Source organism: Papilio xuthus, unplaced genomic scaffold, assembly GCF_000836235.2.
Source record: "Papilio xuthus unplaced genomic scaffold, Pxut_1.1 DF828037.1, whole genome shotgun sequence".
In the NCBI taxonomy this organism is placed as follows: Eukaryota; Metazoa; Arthropoda; class Insecta; order Lepidoptera; family Papilionidae; genus Papilio; species Papilio xuthus.
In genome coordinates this window covers 1901000-1911734 of record NW_013530612.1, presented here as the reverse complement: position 1 = coordinate 1911734, position 10735 = coordinate 1901000, and the positions used below count along the sequence as shown (strand labels likewise).

General features: G+C 36.8%; 2 protein-coding genes across 2 annotated transcripts; one reads left to right on the top strand and one right to left on the bottom strand.

The window, feature by feature from the left end:
- Positions 1 to 1265: 1265 nt before the first annotated feature.
- Positions 1266 to 4301, top strand: LOC106114612 (uncharacterized; the record flags this gene model as incomplete). Its single annotated transcript, NM_001311995.1, is given in 4 exon segments — positions 1266 to 1431; positions 3197 to 3363; positions 3441 to 3607; positions 4007 to 4301. Coding segments are annotated over 4 exon segments (687 nt in total). The 3' UTR covers positions 4203 to 4301.
- Positions 4302 to 5744: 1443 nt separating this feature from the next.
- On the bottom strand, positions 5745 to 10723 carry LOC106114594 (DNA topoisomerase 2-binding protein 1-B-like). The gene is made up of 11 exons (XM_013307857.1): positions 10600 to 10723; positions 10116 to 10235; positions 9646 to 9792; positions 9028 to 9176; positions 8570 to 8671; positions 8401 to 8451; positions 7866 to 8067; positions 7393 to 7532; positions 6950 to 7150; positions 6335 to 6558; positions 5745 to 6093 (listed from the first exon to the last, which is right to left on the bottom strand). The coding sequence occupies exons 1-11, from the start codon at positions 10679 to 10681 to the stop codon at positions 5898 to 5900; spliced, it is 1614 nt and encodes a 537-aa protein (XP_013163311.1). The 5' UTR covers positions 10682 to 10723; the 3' UTR covers positions 5745 to 5897.
- Positions 10724 to 10735: the final 12 nt, after the last annotated feature.

Here is a 10735-nt window from a genome sequence, read left to right as displayed (position 1 = left end):
TTCTTCGGTCAATATTTGTAGCCATACAAATTCAACGTTACTTTCTTATTTATGTTGTAAATACACGTAAGTATCTACAAACATATCCAGTGAAAAAACTACCTTCTTGCCAGTCGGACAAAATATAACTATCATAAATATTTAAGTTAATTAACTATTTTTCCACTAATCTGTTAGCCCAATAATTGAACTTTGAGTGTAACCCATTTTATGTAGTTTTTTTTGTTTGGACAGAGTTTAAATTCTTTAATTAACCCAATTAATTGAAATTGAACAAAGACAATAAAATTATTTCTCATTTCTCATTACATCACTTTATTTACATCAAAACTCTACGTTATAAACACTAAAAGAACGAATAGTAAATAAACTCTAAGAAATATCTTAAAACAAGACTGTACGTCAATTATTATTAATCTATAATATTTGTTACTCATAATTTTGAGTGTTCCAAAAACCGTCATAAATGAAAAGCATAGACAAGTGGAAAATACCTTTTATTGGTTTTATTCAACTACTCTATGGTTCTTAGGTTAATCGTTCTTCCTCATTTACGATTACATATGTAAATATTATGATAATTTATAAGTACTAGAATGATAAGATCTTTAATTGCAATATCTTTTACTATTAGAAGTGCATAATGTATGAAATAAGTACTTCAAGTAGCCTTTTATCATCGTATCAAAACTTGACGGTAATGAATAATATAAGTACATAATGTCTTATCGTTTTATAAAAAGTTTTAATTCACGAAACACAGGTACAAACCAAGCTGTTGTCTCTTTTGTTTTTCTTGAAAAAACTGAGATGGCTATATATGTTTTTACGTGCGAGTTTCGGCAGCGGAAACTCGCGATTAGACGCATTATATTCTAAATTTTAGATTTTGAAAGACATCAGACAAAACACATAACCATGTTATTAACATTTTCTTGTGAAGTGTGGTTATGTCAAATATATTTAACAAATAGGTACATCTGCTGTAGGGTTTTCAGAACAATTTCATAAAAGCTCAAATCTCTTAGTTAATTATATGTTCTGAAAAGCGTTAAGTCAGTTTTCTGGTATAATTCTTTTCAAATATCTTGGTGGCCCAAAGTGATCGGTGCGATTCCCTCTACCAGCATCCCGCTAACCTAACCTAACATTGTGTTTTGCTCAACGACACGCGGGAAGAGCCACCAAGGTATGTTAAAACATTTATATGAATAGTATTTATAAATGCCACTAAAGTCGTACCATATTTATAATTTGCTTAACAGATAACGGTGATGAAGGGAGATCGTATCATTCCTCAAGAGTACGAGCGCTGGGAGGCAGATGGCGTCACTTGGATCGTTCAAGATCTCCCACCGGAAGACGATGAGAAATTTATTGAAGTACTGGTTGATCATCTCGGCACGGATGAAGTTCTCTGTTCCACTACACGTAATTTTTTTTTAATCTAACCTAAAATATACAAACCCTAAACCTAGATTATTCATGCCTCTTAATTATGAAAACTAGTTTAACAATAAAAGCTGCTTAGAAAATAAACAAGTGGCAAGTTGACTAAAAAGATAATTGTTTTGTGTTTTAATTCTTCATTGTTTAATTACATTTTATAATGTTTTTTTGTAATGTACAAAACGTCTCATTATAATTACAAGATAATTATTTACGTACAGGAAAAGATAAATTAGAATTATTTATCGTAATTATTTTTTTGTTTAGTCAATAATAGTCCTCAATGTCAGAAGTAAATCATTTTAAATGATACGTTACATGAAAAATAATAATTCGCCATTTTTTAAATCAATTTGGATACATCCTTACATAACATAAAACGAAGAAAAAGACAATTAACTTGAACAAACTGCCAGTCATCGTTATACTAACATTTGCATGAAAATAACACTGGAAACAATATATTTATCTTAAGTATGTATTGTCTTTTCTAGTTTCAATATGTTATCTTATTATATAATAGAATAATTAACATAAGTCACACTTTGTAATAATTGGCTTTAGTCATGCTGTCCGTAGCTTGACAGTCGGTGTTGGCATTTTGGACGACAGCGTAGTCATTTTTTTTGTGACTGATTGCCACTGTTTGCCTTGAGGAGGCATTAACAGCTTCACCGAGCTTGAGATGGCCGAGCGCAGATGGCGCTTAGCCTGAACCTCGTTTAAGAGTAAAACAGCGTAGTCAGCGCGACTCTAAAACTAGCTTAAAAAAACCTTTTATTTATCATTTTTGTTCTTAAAATACGTAAGAATTAAAAAGTAGAAAAAAACGAGGAGTCTGAGATATCTTATATATCTTTATATCAACATTTTAGCCCCAATTAACTTTTTAATATATTTTTTTTGTTGATTTTGTATAAATTTTGTACGCGAATTGCATAAGCATTGTTAATGGAGGCTATATCCTCTCGAACTAGACCTTCAGAACTGGTTTACTGAGAATGTATGCCGCTTATCAATAAACGTTAACTGGGACAAGGTCGGTTTAAGGTTAAATCTCTGAGTATTAATTGAGGAAAGATAGGATTGAGGATTACCTATTCAGGATGTCGCTTGTAAAGAAAAGATCAAAATTTATTTTAATTACTTTTGATAAAAAGAATGAAAAGAAGTATACGATATATATTTATTTTTTACTGGTTTTTATTCTGTTTTATGTCCGTAAGTTTTATTGTTCTATATTAATTCGCTTTGTCTTTATCCTCGTGATTCCAACGACACATAACTTTAAATATTTTCCTTTGGTTCCGTAATTTTGCGTCTTAACTACTTTTGTATACTGCAGGATAAAGTGCATAAGCAAATTAATTTGACCTTACGATCGATAGAGAAGGATGCATGCGGTTTAAAAATAACCATTTCAAGTTCAATTGTAGTAATAAAAACATAACAAGCTTAAATAAATGTACTTGGGAACACGACATAAATAAACCTCATAGAAGTAGGCAGATATTATGGAAGTCGTTTAAGCGTAATTCTGACACTTTGTTTCTAAGTTTCATCATCATAAATGCTCATTAGTTACGGGTACTCTATAGAACGGATTTTTTTGTCTCTCTCTCTCTCTCTCTTTCTCTCTCTCTGTCTCTCTCTTCGCTGGTCTTGTACCAAGCGAAATAATCGTTTCACGCTGACAATATACGTCCACTCCTTTACATATCGCAACCTCGAATCTTAATATTGGCAGGTCTTTCTGAACACCCTGAAAGCGTAAAGGGAATCAGCGATTACTGGCGAGTGTGTCTCGCTGAGCGGACGAGCATTGCTTGCTATAGAGAGATCGACGGAGTGCGGACTCTGGCTGGTGGGAATTGCTGTGTTATCGCGAAAAAGGATGATAAATCTTCCATTGAGGTGCGTAATTTTAACAAAGTATAATTATTTATTTTTAGAATGTCCAAGATTTTTAATATATTATCTACATATTTCAGATACAAGGAGACGAATGGAAGACGGTGTTCGAAGGTCTAAAGTTCGTAGAGGACAAATGCAATCCATTTGAATATTTAGGTGAGGACAAGCTACTCGTCGGTTACGGCTTGGTCGTGAAACGGGAGTTCAGAGGCGCTAAGCTAGGCGCCCGGATTCTAAACGCCAGGTATGCCACCGACTTCAACTGTGTCAATTCATAATCAGACTAGGTATATTATAAATTATCAACAATGTGAGATGAGCAAATGCTTCCTTTATGTACAGTCACCTTCTTTAGCGGTATTCCAATTACAGAACTTACATGCTTGCAATTGAGCCACTATCGATGTTTAATAAAAAAAACATCTATGGGATACCTTCACTTTTGTGAAGTGTAAAATAATATTCTTGTCGTTTCGAATCGTACGAGTAGTTCATACGATTGTTGCTTTTTAGGAACACTGCGAACGAACGCGACTGTACCTAACTGGGCAACCTTACAATTATGACAAAGATTTATCGGATACCACAGTGACTTACAATTTGTATATGTTTCGGCAATGAAAACTCACGTTTAATATTTCAGAGAGCCTCTTTGCAAACAACTGAATGTGAAAGCAGCAACAACAGTGTTCACTGGTATATCATCACAGAAGTTAGCTGCAAGATGTGGGTACATCGTGACAGCGGAAGCCACGCTCCACGAAATGTCACAAGCAGGACTTAAGTATCCCAAAGGCGACCAAAGATCCATCAAATTGATGGTCAAGAAATTTGAATAGAAGTTTACAAGCATCTGATTTTATTTATTTTAACGCTTTAAGATTCGTCATCAATCTGCTCTTTTCCCTACACAGATTAAATATAGTAAATACAGAGTGTTTCAATGTTTTTGGTTGCGGCATTGCTCTCACATCGAATCCCTTTAAGCCATTTACACCCAACATTGAATTCCATGGAATAACTCTTATGTTTTGAGCCTAAGATATTTGAAAACCTCAGTACTCTTCCATACGTCATTCGTACGTCATTCTTAATTTTTACGCATATCCTCTTTCAAGCAATCCATATTTTCTTCGGTCTTCCTCTACCTCTTTCTGTTTCTTCTCTTCTTTTCTCTCTCTCTCTCTCTTTGTCATATATATTCAATCTTATTATTTAAATTAAAAAGGTGCAATTAAAATAAAATATTTCAAAAACTGATATTTTTATCTTTTAGTTTTAATAATCTTTATCCATTACAAAAGATATAAATCTAGAAAGATAACTTTCCATATTAGAAAATGGCGGTTTTTATGAAAGGATTTTTAATAAAAACATTCAAATAAAACTTCAAACAACATTTATTAACGTTGTATATAAAATCTAAACTGATGAATTTTGTCAAAAATATTTAAACTAATTTCAAATTACAATCGTAAATATCAAAGTAATAGTCCAGAAAGAAATACAAAAATCAAAGTTCTATGTAAAATATAGAAATAAGATCTTACTAAAACTGACAGTAAAATGTAAGTTATATATCAGCTAGTTAAAACAAATAATTAATTCAAATACAACTTTAAAATATGTTTTAAAAAGTTATTAATAAAATATTTAACTAATAAAATATTGTTTATAACTCACGCCTCATGCTATATATTATTTATACTCTTTGCCCAAACAACTGACAAAGTGACATTGACGTGTGTCAAAATCTAATAGTCAATACCACAACGTCACCTATAACATCTTCTTTTTCTGTATTACAACTGTTAACGAACGTTTCAAAAAAGTTCTTATGTCTTTATTTTTTAATCTACATGTTTTGCACACTGTATAAAAATGGCGACCAGTTCAAATAAAGTTTTCTGATGAATATTATGCGAACCAGTACTAAAAATTATTTAAAAATATCTTATAGCGTTATTTAAAATACAGTCGTGTAGAAACATAATAAGGGAATCAACTACTGGTTATTACTAAGTAAAAATAAATTATTCGTACAATCCCTCGAATAAAAAAAATCAAATTTAGTAAAATATAAAAGCTGTATCAGACATCTTACTTTGTAAAATGTTCATCGGTGGATCGCTCGTGTTACATGTATTCCTTAACTAGCTGTCGCCTGGAGTCGCACGAGTTCACGATAAATTAAAAAAAATAGTAGCCTAAGTGATCTTCCAGATTATGTTCTACATCTATGTCAAATATCACCAAGACACATGCAACCATTTTGGAGATATCTTCTAAAATCCATCCATACATCCATACATTCGAATTTATACTATTATTAAGATAAATATAAGTAAAAAAATATTTCGCTAAAATTAAACATTCCTACTTTTAAAGACCTCATTTATTTCTCTTTTTTGTCTCAATTCAAGTAGTGGCAATGATCTATGTGATGGCTGACCTTGAGCTGGGCAGTACAACATTCCTTTGAAAAATACTATACAATGGTTATATTTACATTCAAAAATATACCTAAAGTCAATCTACTTAGGTCTATATTCGGGTAGACAGTGTTCGTGAGGATTGGGCGGAGTTTCATCAGTGAGGTAAGAGCTGAGCAGTACGGGGGGGCAGACAGGCACGCGGCGCGCACTCAGCCACGCCGCGTCTCGTGCACTCAGCGGGTACCGCTTCACATCCGCGAAGCAAACGTTCACCTCCTCCTTTGTGTATGGTGGCCTGTCAACATGTTGCAAATTAAACATGACATACATTTTATTCTATCTTAATGATTTAAAATGGATTTGATATTAAAAGTAGATTAAATCTGGATATTTTTTTTAATTCAACACAAACTAGGTCGCGGACAATTACTAGTGATAAATACAGTCTCCGCCTGTTATAAAGTGGTCTAATAAGAAATAATGTGGATGGATGGAGAAGATAAGTTAATTACTCTATATACATTGAATATACTAACTGGTCATCGGGTGCCAGTCCATCACCGGCCTGTATGAGTCGTGCCAGCAGACGTCGCCGGGCATCAGTGACGTGCAGCAACGCCACCATTCCAGCGAATGGGCCAGCCCGGCCGGCCGCGCGCCGCGACCGCCAGCGATGCGCCGCCGCAGCTAACGACCGCTCCGCCTCCGATACTGCGGGTAAACAGCTCGCCACCGGATTGCCCCACTCGAACTCTTCCTCCTAGATATTTTAATCATTAAGATAATTGTGTAAATCTTAATTCCTACAACCAGAACCAGAACTGATACTGGTACCACAGAAGATATTTGAATACTGGCCACTGACGATTACCTTTATATTAATTATAAGAAACCAACGCTAAGAGTATATTTAGGTAAAATGGTCGCTTTAGACATAATACGGAATCGTAGGAACAACGCTTCAGAACGAGACAAACGTATGGAACATACATATGTTTATCTCGCTCTGATGCGACTGTTTAGTCTATAATACTTATCTGGCCCCACTACCACCCATGGCTCCACCGAAGGTCAGTCTGGCCAATGTTTACCTGTGCACTTTGTTGACTACAAGTCCCTTATGTTTCAGTGCACCTGACAGCTTCACGTACCTGCAGGAATCGTCCAGCGGCGCGGCTGCGGGCGACGTAGGCGGGATGCAACACCCAGCGGCCGGCCGCCACGCAGCCCAGCATCTTCTCGCTGCGTCCCGGCGCCGCGCACAGCAGGTGCGTCGCCCGCGCGTCCATCTCGCTGCACTCGCTCACCTCCCCGCCCAGGTACTGGATCATTGTCGCTATCTCCTCGCGGTTCTAGAACGCCGACAATAACCATTTTGTTTACCCTAACGAAGTGGTCAACAACTATTTGTTTATCTTACCAAAGTGGTCAATAACTATCTGATCGTAGTAGCTGACTGAAGTAGTCAACAATTTGAACATCTGACCAAAATGGGGCAAAAAATATGAAAATTCGACCTTGAAGACCACATTTTTTTAATTACGAAGAGTAAAATTTAAAAAAATGTATGGTATGATATTATATAGTTGCATACATCAACATTAGAGGAGAGCATGAATCGTTTGATAATGGGCGTGTCCTGTGTGGGCGCGAGCGAGGGCGTGGCGCCGTCGTCCCACCCCACCGTGTTGGGCTGCGACAGCGGCTCCGGCTCGCACTCCATCACACCTATAGCTGTACATACAATTTATAAATTTAATCAAAACTATTTTATTAACCCCTCTCTTTCCCTCCTCTTGTATCTGTCTCATCAAAAAATTTACTAAGTAATAGTAAATGCTAGTAATGATTAATTAGATAAAAAAATATCTATAACTTACTATTTTACGAATATTATAAATGCGAATGTTGATTTGGTGGATGTTTGTTACAAGATCTCGAGAACTGCTAAACAGATCTTGCTAAAATTTGCCATAGATGTAGGACATAGTCTGGAAGAACACATAGGCTATTAATTTTTCCTGCTAGTGGACGGAGTCACAGGCTGCAGCTAGTAAAAGATATTACGTGGAGTAACAGTGACGGAGTCCCTGGAGCGCTTGTGTTTCTGTGAGCTGCGACTGTTGAGTGCAGCAGTCAAGCGCTGCAGCTGCGCGTCCACTGCGGCCGGCAGCGGAGTCCTGCTGCCTGGTGCGCTGGCAGCGCTTGCTGCGCTACTCTCGCTCTTCACACTCTCCTCGTTCTCCGCCGCGCTTATACTGCTCGCTGTCTGGATACAGATTTTTATATGACAAATGGCTGAATGAATTCGCTGAAATAGCGAAGTGACTGCTGTCCATACATTTACCATTAGAGATGCGTTGCCTACTTTTTATCGACAGAGGACGCACAGATAGAGGATATTTCCCCTTCCCATGCGTCCCTTCATACGTCATCATTACAAGGTTAATTCTATAGAATAGAATTATATGTGAAAATGTTGTATCAAGAAGAAAAAATGAAATTTAATGGATACTGTCAAAGTAACAAAAACAAACGTTTGCTTTCATTTTTGGTCATTTTTAATCTGTGTAAAATAAGTATTATTTTTATAATCTTTTACCTGATCGCTAAATAATTTTGGCATCTTTGGCGGCGGTGTCTCAGGTTGATCCTAAAACAAATACAATTTATCGATTAGTTGTGAAAAATTCTAATTAAGAATACCATGAGAAAAACATATTTTTCCATACTTATAATTAGAAATGTATGTTAAAGGCGATATAATTAACCTGTAGGCGCAGTTTCCTGGGCGCGGCGGTGTGCTCTGCGGGCGGAGTCTCCGCCTGACAGTTGAACTGCGCCAGGAAACGATTGCGAATCTCCGATAGTGGCTGAAAATAATATTACTGAATACATAAGATAAATAATGTCGAATTTTGTACTCCATTTTTTTCTCCATACAATTAACATGATAACAATTTACAAGAATAAAACTCAAGAAATGAATGATATGAAATTTTTTTTAAAAAATACCTTTTGTGTTAATCATAATAAATGCGAATGTTTGAATGGATGGATGGATGGATGGATGTTGCATGGATCTCGACCGAATTTGGTATAGATGTGAACTTATCCTGGAAGAGCAAATAAGTTACTAATTAAGTTAATTTTAATTCCGCAGAACGGATAATTCCGGACGAAGTCGCGGACTAAAGCAAGTCATATAAGACAAATAAAAATGACATACAGTATGTTCCTTAACGGGTGCGTGTGGTTTGGAAGGTAGGTCATTGACCACCTTCCAAAGTCGCTTCCTGGAGTCAGGAGAGAGTCGGCCGGAGCCGGGACGAAGCGCCGCACCGAACGCGCTGTCCGGAGTCGCCGGGTTCTTCTCAACTGCGTACAAACAATCAAAAATAATGTAAAAATCACCGATATTAAACAAACATGTTGCAATGTATTTTCTATAAAGCTACAGGAATAAAAAAAATATTAAATCTGTTTAAGTCTGTTTTTGTTTACAATGGAGAGAAAATCTGAAAGCTTTAAGTAGGTGGCGTTAGCGTCAACAGGGAGCTACCCATTTAGAAAAAACGTTTTCTTTTTTTTTGTTATAAGTAATTTATGACAAAAAACTTACTTAAAAAAAATAAAAAATTGCTTGTTTAATTTTTTTATTACAATTTGCCGGAGGCCGTCATTAGTCCAGTCCACAGAGTACTTTGTACATAAAATATTGTTTTTCGTACATCTGTGATATATTTAGTGATATCGACTATTAATCATGCTGACATTAAAAGCAAAAGGCAGTTTTTCTCCCCATTTGTAAGAATGTATGATGTTGGATGTAGATGTGTATACTAACAAGGGTCGGTGGGGGTACGTATGGGGTCTGAGGGCATCTCCCCGCAGCGCACAGCGCGCAGTCTGCGCCGCGTGGTGGGGCTCAGCGCCGCCAGGTTGGGCGACGACAACGCTTCATCCAATGGCGGAGTGCGCACCGCATCGTCACCTACACATTACACTAACTACATATAACTAACGATCATCCGCGACTTCGTCTGGGCGGAATTAGAAAAAAAGGTAACTTATAATATGCCCTCATGCATCAGCTTTCCCGTCCAAGTCCCGTCAAAATCAATGCAGAGATTATGCGGAACTAACGCCGCCTTAAGGATAGACATACAAACAGACAAAAATATTTAAAGTTGGTTTTTTTGTGAATATTCCGAAAATTTATTTCGAAATATTTCGAAATTTGATTTTTCTTTCGATATTACATACACTACAGACATTCGTCTTTTATTAATATGTATATTTATTACGCTATTGTACCTATCCTGGCTTCGTCTCTCAGTTCGTGCAATCGTTTGGGCGTCTCTTGAGAGTCGCAGCCCAGCAGACCTTGCCGCGCCATCGCTATGTACCGGGAGGCTGGTGACATCACATCACCATCTAGGATTTAAAAAAAACAATTGTAGTTATGTTCGAGTGTATGAACATGAATCAGGAGGGTGTAGTGCGTCTGTATGTATGTAAATTCCATTGTGACATCCTCTAACTGATTGTGACAGTAAATTTTTTTCTTAAAGTGTCATAGTCAGCTGGAGTTTTATTTTTTTTCATTAGTGGATTGGCGATTAGTTGAAAATGACTTCTGTTGCTTCGTTCTGATTTAAACACGCCTTTTGTTACGTGACAGTTAATTGTATCGACACAACCGCTAAAAACTGCTACTATCAGCGTCAAAATAACGAAAATCAAATAGGCACAAAATGCAACGTGTCATAGCAACTCCATTTATAGAGGTCAGATATACCGTTAAGTCTAGCTTTAGGCGTGTCCTCTCTATTGTGCAGAGAGTTCCTGCGCGGCACGTCGCAGCCGGCGGGGGGCTGCATCTCGTTCTCCTTGTCTGTCTCCGCCCCCGCCTCCGCCCCCGCCTCCGCCCCCGC

Excerpts from the sequence above, each read along its gene's own strand:
- LOC106114594 (XM_013307857.1), bottom strand. The coding sequence starts at position 10,681 with ATGCAGCCCCCCGCCGGCTGCGACGTGCCGCGCAGGAACTCTCTGCAC. Across the intron at positions 10,236-10,599 it reads GCCTAAAGCTAGACTTAACG|ATGGTGATGTGATGTCACCA; the intron begins GTATATCTGACC and ends TTTAAATCCTAG. Across the intron at positions 8,672-9,027 it reads CACCCGTTAAGGAACATACT|CCACTATCGGAGATTCGCAA; the intron begins GTATGTCATTTT and ends TATTATTTTCAG.